General features: G+C 30.4%; 1 protein-coding gene across 2 annotated transcripts in view; it reads right to left on the reverse strand.

Moving 5' to 3' along the window:
* Nucleotides 1-21110, reverse strand: part of LOC143049946 (uncharacterized) — a 28455-nt gene extending 7345 nt beyond the window's left edge. The window contains exons 1-15 of one of the 2 annotated variants that reach the window (XM_076223722.1): nt 21008-21110; nt 18531-18613; nt 17498-17635; nt 17098-17189; nt 16516-16684; nt 15998-16128; nt 13953-14082; nt 11782-11895; nt 10489-10704; nt 10024-10069; nt 7573-7627; nt 7119-7275; nt 2990-3290; nt 1000-1265; nt 425-504 (exon numbers count right to left, since the gene is read on the reverse strand). In XM_076223722.1, coding sequence (XP_076079837.1) covers nt 425-504; nt 1000-1265; nt 2990-3290; nt 7119-7275; nt 7573-7627; nt 10024-10069; nt 10489-10704; nt 11782-11895; nt 13953-14082; nt 15998-16128; nt 16516-16684; nt 17098-17189; nt 17498-17635; nt 18531-18613; nt 21008-21017 — 1988 coding nt within the window. In that variant the 5' untranslated portion in view covers nt 21018-21110. Of the gene's footprint in view, nt 1-424; nt 505-999; nt 1266-2989; nt 3291-7118; nt 7276-7572; nt 7628-9990; nt 10070-10488; nt 10705-11781; nt 11896-13952; nt 14083-15997; nt 16129-16515; nt 16685-17097; nt 17190-17497; nt 17636-18530; nt 18614-21007 lie in introns of both variants that reach the window. The other variant, XM_076223721.1, reaches the window with a different exon arrangement.
* Between the last annotated feature and the right edge of the window lie 179 nt (nt 21111-21289).

Raw genomic sequence — 21289 nt, forward strand, 5'->3', positions numbered from 1 at the left:
CTTCAAGCTGTAAATCCGGTGTTTACATATATAGGACTTTTCAATGGGACAGCCCCTTGTGTTCATTTCAGCATCAAATAAATAAATAATACTTTATTCCAAAAGCAAGTACATCTTATAGGATATACATTCAAAGCCATGATAGTTTATTTATATTGAGTGATATTTATAGATTGTGTTAATCTAGTACATGGTCAAGCCTTGTTCTGAATTTTGTAGGTAACTTGGTATATATCGTGTTGAAGACCAGTTCCTTTTGTCTTTGATTTAAAGTGACAGAACCTGTAAAAGGACTAAACAAGGTCAGCGACTAAACATGTACTCATAAAAAATACTAGTTACGATCTTGCAAATGCTCTAAGATGTTCACTACATCAATCTGGCAATCACCAGTGTTTCTGTACTAGTGAGATTTGAGACTTACTCATATTCTTGTTGCACAAGTTCTAATTCAGCATTATGTTTATATACCAAACTTTCAACATCAGATTTCTTCACCATTTCCTTAAAAAGAAAAATATAGATTGTAGACAATATTTATTTTATTTATTCATGAAATACAATAAATCAATAATTGTTGCATACTTCTAAAATATGTCTTTAACATAACATTGAATAATTAAAACAAGTCAATGTCTTAAAAAAATACACAAATTTCAATGATAGAAATTATTGAAAATATTAAATTATTTGAACTTATACAACAAGCAACAAAGATAGTAACACAATAAACAATGTCTATCTTTCTGAAGAAACAAAACACTTAATGGATATCTAATTACTGTTAATTCAGAATTATTTTCTTTTTAAAATGCAAATTATGTAACTCCTGGAGTATTGCAATAATTTTTTATATAGTTCTTTCTTCAAAATAAGCAATAATAAATGCACATAATAATTTCTGCATTTACAGCATCACGTATTAACAAACTGTCATAAGCTTACACATGTGCACTACTTTGTGGAGTAGGTAGAATATTCTAGTGTAACTATTCTTACCTCTTTCACAGGAGATCTGACAGGTGATTTGGCTGGTGAAGGTGGCTTTTGAAGTTCAGGTGTTTGCGGCTTTGGTGGTTCTGGTGTTTTGGGTTTTGGTGGCTCGGGAGTTTTAGGTTTGGGTGGTTCTGGTGTCTTAACCTCTGGTGAAAAAGAAATGGCTGACAATGCCTCGTCAGCGAACTCTCTAAACATATCATCTCTCTTCCATGATGTCAAGTCAATACCAGCAACTTCAAATACAAGGTCATTGAAGGGCATTGTACCTGTAAATAAATTGTAAATAAAATACATACCTATATTTTCTTTAAGACAGGAATATTAGAATTGACAAAGCGAAGAAATCAGTAACAAATGAGCAAACAATAAAAATATTATGAACAAAATGGGCTTTTACTTTAGAAAAAGAGTACTTTCAGTTATGTCCATTACATCTATAATGAGTTTATATTCAAAAATTTTAGAATAGCTGGCACCTTTATGGCATCATGTATGGCTACCTGCTAGATAAACTTCTGTATCTCAGTCTTTTATGACAGCAACTGAGGCAAATATCCCACAACCAAATTTGCCCTTTGACTAGTGTGTTTTCTTTTAAGTTGAACATCATTTGAAAAACAGAAATTTAAGAGAAGTATTTGCAAAATTTAGTTGGTTAGACACATAACATCCCTCACTTGAGGTGATCCAACAACCATGACACCAATGGGGAATTTCAAAAAACAAAATGACAGGGAACTCTATATAAAGTTTGGTAAGCCTTTATATAGATAAAAATTCAAATTAAGGTGGCTTGTGGGTACAAAAATTTTAGCAAAAAATTAAACCTTTATTTTTTCATTACAAATTTTATTTATTACACTATTAGTTATTACTTTATGATATGGTACAAAAATCAACCCTAAAAATCGATTGGGTTGGTCCAAGTTGACTTTCAAAATGTTTATATCATTGAAAATGCTCCAAATTATCTCTCTTTGGAGCAAAAATGCCATTTTTGTTGCATTAAATTTGAAATATCTTTTTTAACTCATCGGTGACCTATATTTTTTATTATTGTTTTCAAATAAGCTGTACATAAACTAAATAATAGTAAAATTTAAGCGATTTCTGTAATTAGGATATTTTTTTATTTGGATATTACCTCTATTTCTCCTGTTAGTTCAACAGAAAAAAAGGACATTAATAAAAATGAATGCTTCTTCCAGAGGCAGATTGTGAGCTTTAATGAACGGTTACCCCGTTTTTTTATTTCATTTTTCTTTTAAGTATATGATAAAGTTCATTTATAAAAAAATATAGTAAAATCCTATATTAGAAAAAAAAATTGATTTATACCCAGGAGCCCCCTTAAAGTCATATGAAACCAGTGAGTGGTGAAAAATAATGTTTAGCCAATTCTTGAACCAATGCATGTATATATCATAAATTTAGTCCTCTGTGCACGATTTTATCATTTTTTACGCAAATATATCGTATAATCGTCAATTTTTTCTCTCTCTGTCTGTTATGATTTAACAAATATGGCTGCTCATTAAATGCCGTGTTTTGAAGCCGAAGTTTACCGATTGTCACCTTATAGTAAATAAATAACAAAAAGCATGGGTATCGAGCACGTGTTTAACATGTACAATCAGATAATTGTTTATTTTAATAACAGATTCATGCGTATTGCGATCACCGGATTTTTACGAGGAGGGTTACGCACAGGTCACTATGCATACGGAAAATATGTCGGCGAATTGCTTCCTGGAAGCAAGCAATTAAAAATAAGTAAACTTCTTCTAAATGTGGACAAATTAAAGAACTTTCCTCAGAAACAAGTATATGTACATAAGTTGTATAATGAAAACTATGCATTTAGTTGTAAAAAACATATGCATATTTTTTTTTAATTTGAGGTTTCTTATGACTTTAACTAAAGAAAACACAGTTATTCATGAAAGATACAAACTCTTCATCAAGACAGACAACAAAGAATTATAATTACCTGCTTGTCGAACAAAAGTTCTTGGTTTGAATTTTTTGGCATAATAAAATGTAATTGGTATGTAACCACATGGTTCATGTTTTCCTCTCGTTTGATTCAGAGGATAAACAGGGAAATCAAAAGATGCAAATTTAGCTGCAGGATCAGCTTCTTTCTTTTCGTCTTTAACTTTATCTACAGATTTGTCACCCAACATTAGATCAATATCTTCTGATATTGATTCAACGTCATCACTGTCACGTGGTGTATGTGGGGCGTCATCATCTCCGTGAGGTTCAGGCAAAACAATGGTTGGGAGTTCCTATAAAATCATCAAGTAAAAAGCATGACTGTCTTATATCTACAATGGATGTAGAACATAAAGTATAGTGGGTAATTTTCTCGGCGTGTAAATTTTTGGGGATAGGACAAAATTGCCAAAATAAATTCTGCCAAATTAAAAGTGTATATGCAAAGGTATTGATAAATGTTTTGAATCTGCCAAAATAATAACCTCCAACATATTTCGTATACCTAACTGAATGAAAATCGCTAAATTTTACACCCGCGAAAATAACCCACTAAATGGTACCATTGCTGTCCTTGTTGTAAAAAAAAGTAGTTTAGTAAATTATTTTGAATAATATCTGTGTTTCATAAAAAGGATTTTGTAAGATTTATTTGTAATGCACATAAGAAACTGTGATGAAAACTTGTGTTTCCAAAAGCAAATATCCCACATTGGTTTGAAAATGTACACTCTAAGCAGTCGAAATTCTTACTCACAAATAACAACTCTGGGAATAATAAAAAAAAAAAATAGTCTACTTCTTGAACATTTCAATGATTAGGGCAAAACAATATTATGAAAAAAAACGTTTTTTGTATATAGCTATTATGACTAAACTGTTCCACCAAAATATGAAAAATTCAACACACTCAAAACAAATGGTTACTAACAAAAATCAAAAACTCTAAAAAAAATGTTATTATAAATTCAAAAAAAACCATAAAAGTTAATTACAATTTCCTACTTCAATCTATAAATGACATTATACTTAAGATTGTAAATCATGGGGTTTTTTTACGGGCAATTTTCTTCCTAAAACTCTGCCCAATCATGCATGCATTGCAAGCTTCAGTAAGCTTAAAGCTGTTTCTAGATAAAGGAGTAGGTTCAGTAAGACCCCTTTTTGGCTCCAAAATATAGCAGTTTTACAAAATTGTGAAAATGTGATCTTTTACCTATTTACTGGAAAGTAGAATACTTCTGCTACATAAATATGGGCTGTTTTTTACAATACTATGCACATTTATCAGGTACTAGCATCATTAAGTCATGCTAAATTACTGAAATCTTCACAATTTTAGCATTTTAGTTAAATTTTAGATGGTTTCCGTCTTAAATGAAAGTGGCTGCATTCGTGTTCATTCATAATATTGAAATGTAAGTTGTATTTGATGATATTACCTAACATATATAAAGGTTGAGGATGAACACGGATGCAGCCACTTTTAATTTTGACAAAAAACATCTGAAAAGTGAAGTTTATTTTGCATATTTGATAGATTTTTCATATTTAAGCTTGAATCGAAGCGTTTTTAATGACTAAATCAGTTAAAATCTTTCACATAAACTAATTGAATCAATTGAAATAAACACTTTTAAAGTGTTTAAAAAATGTCCAAAATCTTTCGTTAGATGAACCTGAAATTTGAGGCCAAAATCGGCCCTTACCTGACCTACTCCTTTGTGATGTCTGCACGTTCATAATCTTTCACAAAATTGAACTTTGATTACTTATCTCATGTGTTTTGATGCAGCAAACATTTTGCTGCCGCTATTATTTATGACTATATAAACATGTTTTTATATATAGTCACTGACTTTATATGGTTACAACTTCCAACATATTTCAGAGGGAATAAAGATACTAAGGATACCAAAGGACAAAGATTTGGATTTGAAAAAGTATATATATGGTTCTTCTACAAGTCATGCTGGTTGACTTAGAAATAAGGATAAAGTTCAGGATTAAAAACAAGGAAAATATCTGATCAGGTGATTGGAGGACAAGGATGGATATGGGAAATAAGTATGAAGATCAAGATTTGACATAGGATGTTTTTTCACCAAGATATTACTATGGGATATTTCTATACAGAATAGTTTCAATCATATTCAAACAAATCAGTAAGTTGTGAAACTTAAGATGGACAACTCTTGCTTGTCAAATAAATGTATTCACAAAAAGTTAAGAGTTTTATTGATGCTGAATATTTTTGATGGAAAATAAATCTCTTCTTTCAGAATGATGCACATGCAATATGATTGTTTTCTTAAATGAGTCTATTTAATAATCTACTTGTACATTTCAACACTACTTTTGGATCAATAAAAGAGGCAATCCTAAAGGTGAGTCCTAGACTTTTCTTTCAATCTTGTATAAACTGAAAGTCATTTCCTTGGTATGGAATTTACTATACTGCAAGTTAAGGATCATCAAAAAAGTAACTAAATGAAATCATTATATGAGATTATGGTAAGAAATTGTGCTAAAAAAAAATGTTGACTTTATTGCATTATAAACCCTTTTCAAGGCTCATATAAAGAAATTCCAGGATCAATAACTGCTAACAGACATAAAAGCTGTCCTTAGCTGTACTATAAAAAGATTGATTGATTGATTTTTAGTGTTTTAATGCCACTTTGGGGCTATTTCCTTGCGGTCATTATTTTATTGATGGAGGAAGTGCCCAGAGAAAACCACTGAACTTTCTATAAAAAGAATTACCATCTCATCAAAATCTCATCAAAATCTTGATAATACTGGACTTGTGTGTTTAGAGAGAACACATGTTCTTCAGGTTTTAAATATGTATATAATTGATTGATCGATCAATTGGTGTCTAATGCCACTTACAGCACTATTTTGCTATTTTGTGGAATTTGGTTTAAAGCATTTTATTGGTGGAGGAAGCCTGAGTGTCCAGAGAGAACCACCCAACCTTGGTTGGAAATTTTAATCCCATTTGATGCAAGATTGGAGTCCTGCACACCTGCCATGTGTAGGATTCCAACTCACAACTCAAGTGTTAACAGGCTAGTTATACAGTAGTGCAACGTCTACGACCACACGACCACCAAGGTCCCTAATATGTACTTTAGACTTGACTTTGTATTTAAGACTTTACATATGTATTTACGACTTTACATATGTATTTAAGACTTTACATATGTATTTAAGACTTTACATATGTATTTAAGACTTTATATATGTATTTAAGACTTTACATATGTATCTACGACTTTACATATGTATTTAAGACTTTACATATGTATTTAAGACTTTACATATGTATTTAAGACTTTACATATGTATTTAAGACTTTACATATGTATTTAAGACTTTACATATGTATTTAAGTTTTAAGATACAAGACATACATATACTACAGAAAAGAAATGACACTTCAAACATTGTTTTTACAAACAAACATGCATCAATCCACTAAGTCATTCAATACTGTAGCCATTCTGCAATCTACTTACCCCACGCTGTAGCAAAACAATTGTTTAAATTAATACAAACACACAGTATACAGAAAATGTCATGACAACCCAATTAAATGACAATAAAATAATTCACCACCCATGCCAAATTAAGTTTTGTTCTTTTGCATTCTGGCCTTGAATTCATAAAAAAACTTTCGAGTCATGTACTCATACTCAAAAATCAACCAAACAAAATGTTGGATTTCATGTTTCGAGCATGATTTTTGTACTCCAGAGCACTGAGCAAAGTTTTATGACTTCAACCCCTGACGTCTGAAAACTTTTGATTGTGGCTGTATTCCATTCTCAATTTTACATAAAAAAAAAGTATCCAATGATTTATCAAAATGCAAGAAAAATATTACTGTGCATAACATCAAAATGTGGCAGCTGTAAAAGTTTATATAAATTGTGCAAGTTCAACAAAAGTGAATTATTCAGTTTTATCATGCTATTTAAAAAATTATGTTCAACCTAAATGTGCATCATACCACCAATCTTTTTCAAACAAATCATTTATTTCTAGTCCTTTTAAACTGAAACTATTTACACAATTTATGTCCTCCTTTTTTTCTAAAAGATATTCAAAATTACCAGAACTTGTATGTCCTCCAGATTAATGGTTGCCATGGCAATCATTTCCTCCATTTGACCTGAGTGAATAGAGACCTTGACATTTTGGTCTGGTTCCTCTTTATTAGGAGTTGGCAGACGGTCACCAGGTAAATCAAATACTACATCTTCATGAATCCTAAATAGTCAAAAAAAATAAAAGAATATTTATTAAACAATTATATTATTATTAGTTAATAAGTTCTACCAATACAACAGTCATTTCAACTGATGAAATTAAGTATACTATGGCAACACTTAATATGTAATCAGCACAACAAATAGCAAAAAATGCTTTTTATGTTCTTCATTTTTTAATAATAATGGAAAAATTCAACTGATTATCATTTATTACTCTTCTATAATGAAAGTGTCTAAACAATACAATTTCACAGTCAACCATGTACAAGTGGTAACAAGCCCTCTATAAACTTACGATGGCACATCTCCTCTCATCTCCTGCATTTTCTTCTCCAATACTGCCTTTTTGTCTAAAACAAAACAATACAATATACTGATAATAACATCACTTTATAATGATCAGACAATCTTAATATAAAATATCTATTATTTAAAACTTTGGTAGTTGAACATGTTTTACAGTAAAGATAGTCATTTGACTCTAAAGGACGCTACATTACTTCAAAAAAAACTTATATGGTTAATTCTAGACGTAAGAATTGGAGAAATACTGATTTAAACAAATGTTTTTTTTCTCATGAATAGATTTAATATCAGATAAAGTTTATAATCTGTATTAAAAATTGAACATCAAATGTTAGAGATAAAAAAAAAACTTGCCCACGACTACAATATTATAAACACTTTCTGTTTCTGTTAAATCTTTTTACAATTACTTTAAACTCTGGGCGATTCAGATATAAATATTTTATGGACATATGTCTGTTGTTGATTCTGTTTTTTACTCAGCTTCTTTGAAAAATGTGATCCCAATTTCTTTGAAACTAATCTTTCAATCTTTTCAACATTCCTTTACACAATATCTCTTTTTTAAGTTTGAAATTAATATAAATCATAACTTAATACTAAATTTGAGTAAAATGTAGTGAAACTGCATGTGAAGGGAAATAATTATACAAAAAAATTATATAAATGTGAAAGTAAAATTTGCTATAAAATTCATTTTTTAAACATGTGTATAAAGCAAAATATAACGGCAAACTGTTGTATTCAAATTTTTCTCAAGTTGCTATTATAATAAAATGTTATAAAGCAAGTAGATTTCAATAATCTACACACATGCAAGCTAAATATGTAAATATTACAAATTATGTAGGGTTAAAAAATATGGACTCTCAAAATTATATACTATTCAGGCTACACAACATATTTAAGTTTTTGCTTCTCATCCACTCAGTCTTGCTTTAAAAAAGAGGAGACATCAATATATTTTACTTTAATCTTCATATTTCTTTCTGTTTTAATGATAAACAAGAAAAGAAACAAATTTCAAAGACTCTGTAAACAATCAGAAAATTATAACTAGACCCCTTGAAATCAATTAACTATGTATGAAAACATTGTTTATTAGTAAGGTATTTCAAGATAAATAAATAAAAAAAAAACACATTTGCACTTATAAATAAGCTCTTCTATCCAAAACCAAGTATGTTAAAAGGCCTGCATGAGAAACAAAATCTTCAATTGCATAGCATTACTATATAAAGTGACAAATCTGATAGCTTATAAAAATTGAATAAAACTCCACACTTTTGCTTCATAATCATACACTATATATGCCTGTCAGCATTAATAATTATATTTAATATATACCAGTTTACATTATGCTGTTTACAAGAGCATTTAATTTAAACATAATACCTAGTATTAATTCAGTAATTTTTTAATGCATTTATCATTAAGATTGGTTGACAATAGACAAATAAGTGGAGAAAGTGTCCATGGGACAATAGATGCCCCTGCTTTCATATAATATTATAAAGGATCATAACTCAAGAACAGTTAAAGTTATGCAACCTAAATTCAAACTTGTTAAATGGAAATAAGCATTGTGTATAAGTTTCATGTTCATTTGGCATACTTAAGTTTAGAGAAGGAAAACTTATTTTTGAATATATGTATAGATAGACAGACAAGGGTAGCAGTTGATGCCCCTTTGCTGCCGCATAAGCACAACATATGTCAAAAGTGAGTTTTTAATATTTTCAAAATCTATAGTGTCACAATTTGATATCCATGAGTTTCCCTATATGGTATAAAAGCTAAAAATCTTGTAAGGTGTAATAACTTATTAAGTACAGCATAATGTAAGCATAGGTATAGCTAACCTATTATATCTCAAACTATAAGTATTACCTTAAGCATAGGTGTCATAGAAGGTTTAATCTGAAATTTTTCTTGATTCAAATTAATAAACAGGATATGGTTGAAAAGAAATTAATTAATCTTTGTTAAAAAACAACTTCCCAGAGCAGAGGAAAGACGGAATATATTTATCTTAAACATAAAGTGTAGGTTAACTACATAACTATAGGATTTGTGTTGGGTATTGTTTGAAGTTGGGATAAGTTGATATATTTGAAATGATATATAAAACTAAGATTGTACATATGCAATGTATTTTTTAAATATTGAAATTTAAAGGAGGCAACAAACTATTTAGAAAAAAAACAATAGTAAAATCTATATTTTTGAATTTTAAATATATAGTAGGATTGGGATAATAAATTTTGATAATAATAAACTTGGGTATATAGAAGGATTGGGAATTACAATTTTTGATAATAATAAACTTGTGTATAAAGAAGGATCGGGAATAAAAAGTTTTGATAATGATAAACTTTCTAAAACTCCTGATGTTAGCAGCACACACCTTCAGCAGGTTTAGCTCTAGACCCAATCAAACCTTTCTTAGGTTTCACTTCCTCTTCTTTTGGGGTTTCTGGCTTCACCTAAAATACAAACAAAATTCAATCATTTCTGCAATTTTAAGTTTAAAGTTTAATTGAAAATAATGATATACCATTTTTGGATCCTGCTATCATGTTTAACCCCACCAAATTCTATATGTATGTGCCTGTCCCAAGTCAGGAGCCTGATAGTCAGTGGTTGTCGTTTGTTGCTGTGTTACATATTTGTTTTTTGTTCATTTTTATGTACATTAATTAGGCTGTTAGTTTTCTCTTTTCAATTGTTTCACATTTGTGATTTCAGGGCCTTTTATAACTGACTATGAGGTATGGGCTCATTGTTGAAGGCAGTACGGTGACCTATAGCTGTTAATTTCTGTGTCATTTGGTCTCTTGTGGAGAGTTGTCTCATTGGCAACCATATTAAAAATCAAATTTATGAACTCAATATAAATTCTCACCTCTTCCACAACATCCAGCCTACCAGTTTTAAGTATTTTATTTTGGAATGTGATCATGCATTTCAGTTCTTCCTGTTTGATAGATTTTGGTGTGTGTACCCTGACATATAAATAATGATCATATTCTGGTTCATGTGTCCACACAGCCACTTCTTTCATTTCTGGTTTGGGTGGCTCAGGTGGCTTTTCTTCCTGTTCTTCTGCAAATCTTACTTTCTACAAAGATAAAAAAAAAATCAGACATCTTACCTTCTTTCTGATTTGATTATAAAGATTTAGTTAATAAAGTTATAAAAACTTACAGAAAACATGTTTAACATTTTGTATGTGCTCATTACATTTTGTATGTGCCTGTCATAAGTCAGAAGCCTGTAATTCAGTGGTTATCGTTGCTGAGTTACATATTTTGGGGTTTTCGTTTATCATTATATACATAAATTAGACCTTTGGTTTTTCTAGTTTGAATTGTTTTAAAATAGTCATTTCAGGGCCTTTTATAGCTGACTATTTGGTATGGACTTTGCTCATTTTTGAAGGCTGAATGTTGACCACCAATAGTTGTATATTTCTGTGACATTTTGATATCATGAGGAGAGTTGTCTCCAATCATACCACATTTTGTTTTTATAGCTCTTCTGCCCATAGGTTACTTGAACATTTAATCTTAAATTGGGTTGCAGTTACCTACAATTCTTTCAATGTATACCTATATATTTAGTATAACTGCAAATTGAAAATTCTTGCACACATAAATTTATGTTAATAGGCAAGAAAAGATACATTCAGAGACAAATTACTTTAATCGTTCATTGACAGCATTTAAATAAGATCCATTTCAGCTCTACATCTCTATCATTCTTTTGTTTTTAAACATATTTTCATAACTTCTATTTGAAAAGTTTTTTATTCTCTACAACAACGTTGAGCATAGACAGTTTTGCAGAATTTCCACAAGCCTCTTTTTGGTTTCATGTCTGCCAAATAATGTACTGCAGATTCATTTATTTTCATGGATTATAAAGGTAAACTTACATTACCCATGTTGATGGATTTTTAATTTCTTTTTTATGCAGAAATCTGCTGAAAAGTCTGTAGGAAACTTTTCATACATTAAATATTTAATTTAGTGGTTGACCGGTGATTTATCATAAATGTTTCACAGTGTTCTTTGGTTTAATGATCTCTCTTTTTTTAAGCCTTCCAAAATTTTGATTTTTAATATACCCTGTGAGGATTATTACATAAACATGTTAACCACAGCATGTGTTTTTTTGTCAGCCATTTTGAACAAACCTTAGGAGATTGCTCCCTTTCTGCATCACTCTCGTATTCCTCTAGTCCTAGTTTCTGATCACTATCTACACTTCCTTTGTCACTGCTAACATCCTCACCCTCTTCTTCTAAATCCTAAAATAAACAGAAATACATTACACATGAAAGATATCACAGGGTCATTCAAACTCATAAGTCAACAAAAACTTACAACTCCATGGATAAAAAGAAAAAGACCAACAGACAAACAATATTACACAAACCACAACATAGAAAACGAATGACTGAGCAACACCAACCCACCAAAACCTGGGGGTGATATCAGCTTCTCTGGAAGGGTAAGCAGATCCTGCTCCACATATGGCATCTATAGTGTTGTTCATTAAGTACAAACCAGTTAAAGGGGACTGGACTGTATTTAAGACATAAGAACATATTCGCTATCATCTGTGTATTCATCAGGTATTATTGTTTCTTTGTAATGTTTTGTGGATTTTTGGGTTTAGGTTTGTCTATTTTTTTCTCTCAGTCATGTAATTGTCTCTCTTGCTTTTGAGATTTTTGTCAGATTTTCGGAGATCTCTGATTTATCAATTTGAACGCCTTAAACATTTTTGCCCATTGACCCCCAATTTTCTATTCATAAATCTTTTACATGTATAATTATAAGCCATCTGTAATAGTCTTATAAAATCTTTGTTATTCTTTAATAGTTTTTGAGATCTTAAACTTGTCAATGATAAAGCAATGAAAAGTCAAGAGAAAACATTTTCCCGCCAAAATTTCAATGGCTAATATCTTGAAAACAATTTTTTTTTTGGCTCTTTTGGTTCCTTTATTAATTCTCTATGAATATATACGAGTGTTATGAAAAGTGTTTTATTTTGAAATTAAGTAGCGACCTTCCTTAAATTGCTAATGGTTCATTTACCTCCCATCTAGTCGTCTTCATTTTTTTAATGATATGAAATTAGTCAATTTGATTCAATACACATAAGGGTGCAGACATTGTTCCAGAATATTTGTTTCAAGACTTTTACAAACAACATAGATTATTGCATTTTTACCCATAGTGTATCAAAATGAAGCAACACAATTATTTAATTTCATATTTTTATAACATAAATATGTTTATGCCTTCTTTAGTTTTGAAATATTTTTATTTTCAAATTCAAATAATATAAAATCGAATGGGAAATCAGAAAGTTTAAAAATTTTAATTACTATTTTACAAAGAAAATTATCTGAATGCTATTAAAATATACCACTTTTAAAAATCTATTCTAATAATAAGATATGACTAAAGTAAAAAAAGTAAAAGAAACAAAAGAAAAGAAAATAGAAGGTTCATAAAACTAATAAGCGTATAATGATAAGAAAACCCATGTCACAGAACAGATAAAATAAAATAAACTGATAACTTTTGCAGAGCTCAAACAAGATGGTTGATAGAAATCACAACTTAATCAATTCAACATTTTAAGAATCTAGCTGCTAAAGTCATGTTGCAGAGAATAACTAATCTTAATAAAAGATTATATCCTTTAAATGAATATTTTAAAGTAAAGATAAATTAAAATAAGATTTTAACAGATTTGAGTCAATATCACCAATTTGAAATTTACTTACATTTCTTCCCTATAGAAATAGCAAAAATTATTAAGACTATATCAGACATCAATTGTTAAATAACTAAGAAAGTTTTTTAATTTTCTGAAAATATGCAAGAGTTTCATCTGATCCAAGTTACAGCAGATCCTATGCCCATTTTATGTATATATATTAGTTCTGCTTTGCATGCATTACATGAAACAAATTCAGTTAAATAAAATTAAGCTTGTGTAATTGCCCAAGTTTCAGCTAGTTACAAAGGCAGAAAATAAGACGGTCACCTTATTTGCAATCAAATATCTTAATTTTTTGTCTAAGAGATGATTTTTTTATACATTTATTCTATTGATTCCAAGCTAGGCAAGTTATTTAATGCAGTCACTCATGTGAACAATATAGCATTAGTGAACCCAATATTAGTTAGTTTCCATGCATTTTCTCATCATTTAACTTGAATGGCTTGTATCCTCCCCCTCCCCCTTAAAATATATGCCTGATTTGGACAGTATTTCATTGATCACTACAAGTATTTAATTAATTAAATTTCAAAAAATTTTGAATAAAAAATAAAAATGTAGTACCGATAATTTATCACTATCATCTGCTTCATCTTGAGGCTTGAGGGATAATGGCATTTCGTCGTCCTCTTCCTCTTCTTCTTCATCAGAACTTTCCTCTAATGCTCTTGTGTACTCTTGAACATGCTCTAATCTATAATTGTAATAAAATTTATCAAGGAAAAGTGTTTGCGTCTGTACCAAGTCCGGAGCCTCTGGCCTTTTTTAAGTCTTGCATGTCTTTTAATTTTAGTTCATTTATATGTTTTGGAGTTAAGTATGACATCCACAGTGTTCTCCCCAGAAATTTTGGATAGCATCACATTTTGCGTAAAAAAAAATAACTATTTTTTTTTAATGTCATTTGTTGCGTCGCGTTAATGCTCTATTTCCTTTTTATGTTTTAGTTTATATTGTTCAATTCATAACTGAGAATACAATTATATTACAACCACAAAAACAGTTGTGTTCAGTTTATGTTTTCTTTATTCATTTATAGTTACAGAATTATTGTTTTCCTCTTGTGCCAAATAAAAATAAATATGTGGTTTCAGTTACCTTACAATAAGTCAAATGAATGAATGGTTCATTATAGTGCAACCTGTATATATACAAAACTAAATATCTAGTACACAAAATTAACTATTTTTATATTATATTAAGTAAAGATAAAGCAGCAAAAGTAGCAAAAAAAAAAATCAATTTAACAACTTTTTTTTATCATGTTTATGAAATTCATTGTTTCATGGCACTCAATGAATTAGTCCCAGTTGTTTCTTATCTTTACATCAAAATGATATGTATTTTTAACAAAGTTATCTAACAAATAGTCTGTTAATGCGTAGTTTTCTCTATTGATATATTTTTTCTGTCTACTGTCCATCTGCTGTCATTATCGTGAAGATGCGGATTTTTGTCATATCTGGTCCGGTTCCGATCCGTAGTTAACACAAAAATGTGCAATGGCGGCCGTAGAAAAAATTACGAAAATGAGTCCGTGAATAAACATTGTTTGACAAGAGATTGAGAATGAATAAGACGCTTTTAATGCATTAAATGGATTAAACATAAACTTAAGCCAATTATGATTACTTTTTAAAGAAGTATAAAACTTATTTTAGCTCAAAACCTAAATTCTCGCTCTCGTATTACCGGAAGAGAAAGAAAATATTTTTTGGAGAGTTGCACAAATAAACGACCTTTTTAAAAAAAAATCGTTTCAATCTTTGAAATTTCGTAATACAAAACGTAGATTTCGAATTGTTTTGTGATTGCATTTTTCCATGTCGAAATTGGTGATTGCATACACGTGGTATTAGTCATGTCACAAGTGTCAGCTTGGGATATTCGCATCCAAACAGTCTGAGGGCAATTAACACCTGGCTATTTAATCTCTTAATTGCCTTTAGTGTCCGACTTAAAGGGATTACAATTAAAGGTGATATAATTTTTATGATCATAATCGATAATAGATGAAAGTTCAAAATTGAGGACAAGTAAAATAGCATCTTCAAAATAATTATAGCGTCGCGGGAATTATTTTAGCATCACGGTGAAAAATTATAGCGTCGCGGTACCGCGACGCTAAAACGGCCTGGGGAGAACACTGATCCATTATTATTTAGGGGCCAGCTGAAGACCCATCTGGGTGTGGGATTTTCTCACTGTTTTCAAGACCCATTGGTAGCCGTTGGCTGTTTTCTGCTCTATAGTTGGGGTTGTTGTCTCTTTGACATATTCTCCATTTCAAGTCTCAATTGTATTTCAAATGTTCCATTCTTTAGCACATACCTTATCTGTTTAAAGGTAATAATTCCAATATATATTTGTAAGTTCTTTCAAACTTTTTCATATTATGAAATGTATGCCTGATATCACCAACAATGCAATTTTCTATATATATTTCAAAGGACCATCACTCCTGTAAAAGATAGCAGGTCAATGTTGATTATTGAACTAGTCAAAACCCTTGCTAATATTAACTTATGATAAAATATTTCCACATAATAGGACAGAAACTGCACACATAACTTACTCGCCAACTTAAAAAAACATATGAATAATCTTACCCTAATTTAGCTTTCTGTTTTATAGATTCTATCAGAAACTTCCATCTTCTTCCATGGCCTTTGTTGCTCATTATTTTAGAAAATAATTTCTCCCAGTTCATTATTTTCTTCTCTCTTGCAATTTGCTTTGACTAAATAAAGAAAAACAATAATTATATTTATTCAAAATGTCTCATAACAATAACTTCCAAAAGCTATACCTCAAAATTGAATTTAAAACTATTATAATAGTGATTTCAATAGCAGCTACTTTTCCTATATAGCTGCATGTAAGTAAGATAAGGGGAGATAATTTGAAATTATCTATCAATGTGTTATTTGTTTAATCTCAAATTGAGTTGAGATTTCACCTTCATATGATACATATCTATATAGCTACCTTTCGTTGCCTATAATTGAATAAATGTATTGGAGCTGCACTATAATCAACTACCCAACTTATTCTTTTATTGTATAAAATTTCATTTTCATTTTTTTTTTGTGTCCATTAAAAATCTAAAACTCAATGAAAAACATACCTGTGTTTCAACCAACTTTAATCTCTTAATTGCTATGTTTAATTGTCTCTGGTTACTCTCATAGTCCTCATGTAGTTTCTTCAGAGCAGCACTTTTTTCTTCCCACGGAGTAGAGTACACCCTTACCAGTCTTACAAGTTCATTAACTGGCATGTTAGCATCACTGACACTTAAAGGATAAAAAAAAATCATTTCAAATATTTATAATGAATATGATAACTACATGTATTGTAAATAGATTCATGAAACATATTATCAATTTACTTTCTTAATTTTTCTTTACAACAAATTATTGGATTTTATTCAATATATTAAATTTGAATTTTCTCTTTTTTTTTAATCAAAGGTTTGCACACTACTCAAAAATATTTGTAAAATTGTTGGGTACCTTTTTACTTTTATATGTCACATTAATAAAAAAATATTTAGATTTTAGTTTAAACATATTTATTCATTAAGTTTAAATTCATTGATCATTAGTATAATTGTATTAATTTTTAAAAGTGGATTTGAAAACAATTTATTATAATTTAGATTTTATTGCAGAAAGATCATATCCACTATTTATGTTAAAGTAAATACCTTCTAAAAACTTTTCCTGTTATTGTGGCCAGCTTCACAAGAACTGTTGGAGGCAAGGCATGCTTGATCATTTCATCCTTCATTTCCAGTAACTACAAATATACATATGTTTCAAAAAGATATTAAAATAATCTAGGGCTATGGAAAAAATATAAGTTCTTGCAAAAGTTAAGCAGGAATTACCATGTTATCATGTTTATGTTAACACTGCACATCATTTTTCTCCTTGTCTTTAACGAATGTTTAATGTAAATAAATGTAAAATAAATGTAAAATGTGTTTAGTTTCCTAAGCACCTTTATGCTTTCCTGTAGCATTGAATTGTGATTCTTACATAGCTGTGCAAATCATACATGTAGTTATAAAAGTGAGAACTACATAACACAATTTGTCCACCTACCTCCGTCATTGCTGTGTGAACCAAAGCCATAGCATTGAGAACTCCATCACAAAGATTGTCAAATTTGTTTGGTTCACGTCTCTTTGCTGCTGGATCAGGTTCCTCATCACCGGAACTATCTGATTCATCAGATGACCCCTAAAATATAAATACATTTTAATATATAATTTAAATGATAGAAAGAAATGTTTATTTACAGATTCAGACAGTCATTGTTTCTTTATTTTTAAGTGGAGATATGTTAACACAAGACACACAGCAAATTAAACATCCAGATTGCAAAGAACCATTATTGTTTATATGCTAAGCTTGTCCTATGTTAAGAGAGGTTGAGCACTCACAAACATGTTTGACCCTACCACATAATGTGTTATGTGTGTTTCAATTCAGGTTCCTGTAGTTCAGTGATTGTGGTTGCTTGCTGTCTCCCATAATTTTGGGGTTAATCATTTTTTGCAGAAATCAGGCTGGTTTTTTTTTAATTTTGAATTGTTTCACATAGTCATACTTGTGTCTTTTATTGGCTATACAGTATGGACTTTGCTGAGTTTTCTCATTATTGAGGACTGTATGGTGCTTTGTAGTTGTTTATTTAGTCCTCATCTTTTGAACTCTGGTGGATAGATATGTCACTGGCGAACCTACCACATCTCTTTATTTTCATATTGGGGTAGATCTGGAATAAACCTTTGTCTATGGTAAATGTCTTTTTGTGTCTTATCATCTTTCTTTTATACCCTACATTTCTTTTTTAATTTTTAATTGGGTCTAACTGTTAGACAGGAAGGAGACAGGACCTTTTTCTGGACGTCAAGATCGGGTGTTTTTAAGCTCAGGATTTTGGGATTGACCCATTCAGGATCAGGGAATTCTTTTTTCAAATTTTTGGGATGTCAGGATTTTAAATTCTTTAATTTAAATTCAAGACCTCTGGATTTCAAGTTTTAAGCCCAGGATTTTGGGATCAGGATCCCTCCAACCCCTGCCCCCATCAACTGTTACTCTAACATTTATATAACATTGTACTAATTACCTGTCTCTTTCTTTCATCGTCTGAATCTTCAGGCTCCTCTCCCTCTTCCACCTCATGTAGGGCCTCAAAAAAATTGTTTCTTCCTGAAAAACAAAGTATATTTAATTACCATTGATCACATATGATACACTAGAATTACAAAAAAGATTTTTTAACAAAAACTTTTCGAGGAAACAAATAGCTGTGGTTGTGAGTTACAGTATCTTTTGAAAAGTAAATGTTGTGGTTATTCATTTCAGTGTGGATTAAAAAAAAAAATTGTAGAAATATCAGGCAACAATGGGGCAAACGTAGTTTTTTTGTTACAAAGAAAGAAAATAAAGAAAAATATGTTTAAGTTAGTTGTTAGATGGTGAAAAACAATTGTTTGTGGCGAAAAATATCTAGTTTTGACGAAAAAGCAAAATGACCCAGAGGAAACCCTGATAGCATTAGACATGTTAGAAGATTTGAATTTACTTGTGAACCATTAGGAATCAAACCTACATTAGAACAACAAACTAGCAATCCACAGACTGAACTATCAATGATAATGACCTAGCTAAGGCCAAATAAAAATATATGTGTGGTTCCAGTTACATACTTTTAAAAAATAGGGTCGGTAGGTCGGCAATATTTTTTTTTTTTTTTTTTTTTTTTTTTTGAATGTCAAAATCCGGAAAAAAATCGTGTGTTTACCGAAATTTTTTCCGGTATTACACACGCCCCAACCGGAAGTGTGCCATTTTTACATGTGTTTGGTTGAAAATAAACAGTCATGATATCTTTTTAGTTAATTTTGTTGCATTCTGTTATGAATTGTTGCATTTTAGCCATAACAGATACTTCAGATGACAGAAATCTATGAATTTAATTATTTTAATTCACATTCCTCAAAATTTGATCGTTTGAAAATTTATTTTTCAGAAATGAAAAAAAAAGTTCTAGGGTCGGGGGGTTTTAACTAGGGTCGGTCGGGTTACTGGAACCACACATATATTTTTATTTGGCCTAATACATGTCTTCAATAAAATGTAAATAAGAGAGATCAATAAGGCACTCCATAGGTTAAATGGTGGGTCTCATTTGGGTCTAAGAATGGCACAGGGTGGGCTGAGTTTTTGGAAGCGTGACATGTGAAGGTCAAATAGGCCAGTTCCGGGCTACAGTTTTCAGACGAATCTGTCATGTGACTTCCATCACCACGTGACAAAAATGCATACATAGAAATTTCCAACACATGTTGAGCAAACGAGTGAAAAAGTTTTATTTCAGACTGCACAAAATATTTTGGAAATTAAAATGTAAAAGTCTGGTCACCCTACCTCAGTCATAAGGCGATTTGAATTATGTACTTACAGAACATTAATTATTTCTATACTACCCTACAGAATGATGATTATGAAAGTGCTGGAAACTTTTAAAAGAGCAGGGATACAGATGCGCTTTTATCTGGTAAATGACGTCATAAAGTGTGCGAAATTGACGATCTTTTCCCATGAAAGACATGATTCTAGAAATGACCTATTACTGTACATAAAAATAGGAAACAAAGTAAGGTTAGACACATGAAATTACAAGCGTTATTATTACATAAGAGGATTACATGAATCTGACAAACAATAAGCAGAATCCTTGATCAGACCCCTGTTATACTGTATTATATACAGTGGAGTCCCCAATGTCCACACGGCCCGTGATATTTGGCATTAGCTGATTCCGTCATATCAACACAGTAACACATACAAAATCGTTCTTGTTATTGTTTTAGCCTTCTGAAGGGAGAAAAAAAGAATAAAATTGATAAGTTCAAGAATAAATTAATAACTGCAATCCTGTGATTTACCATATTTGGCCAATTTTCATTAAAAGAATTACATCATCAGATAGAATTTGTTTTATTTAAGTCAAATTAATATCAGATTGAATTATTTTTTGCTCTGCATCCTTGGAAGTGTGTTTGGTACAAACTCCGCTATTTTTCATAGTATAACATATTTCCTTTATTCCAAATAAGCTATTTTTGGAAGGCATGCACGAAATCACCGGACATTGGAGGAACTCTCAGAACAGGGGTTTCCTTAAATTTGGACACACATTACACAAAATCTAGGGGATGAAACCACACAAACAGAAGATTTTATGAAATAAAAGTATGTTATGAATGTGTTGACACAAAATTATCCAATTATTGATTTTATCTGTTGAATGAAGTGAAGTCATAAGTCTTAGGTGCGTGGATACACTGGACTGCACTGTTCATGTATAATGTTGCATTGTGTTTTTGTTGAGTCTGTAGGGTGTGCTGTCGTACTACTATTTTTACACATTTAAAAAAATTACTTAAATGCATCACTAATTATAATAGTATAAAAAAAGTCTTTTTTATGAACGGGCACCTGTTTGGTAGCATTACACACTAAGTGCAATCTCAGTTATTTGCAAGAGAGTCAGAAAACGGAATTCTATCAACTTTTGTTATGTTTCACAAGAGTTACCTCTATCCATGGTTTATTAATTCTAAAATGTAAACAAAATATTAAAGTTGGCTAATGTCGTCCTCCATATTGTAAACGATGGAAGGTTGCTAGTCACGTGATATTTTTTAACGGTAAAGTTGTGAATTAAATCACGGTATGTGCAACCTAGGATCTAACAAATGACGTAAAATATATAACATGTATAATATCTGAGGCAGGTGTTACCTGTGAAAGGATACGAAACCAAAAAACCTTAAGAACACTCTACTTTATACCGGTATAAACAGCAAATTTATATAT

This window comes from Mytilus galloprovincialis, chromosome 10 (assembly GCF_965363235.1).
Source record: "Mytilus galloprovincialis chromosome 10, xbMytGall1.hap1.1, whole genome shotgun sequence".
Lineage (NCBI taxonomy): Eukaryota > Metazoa > Mollusca > Bivalvia > Mytilida > Mytilidae > Mytilus > Mytilus galloprovincialis.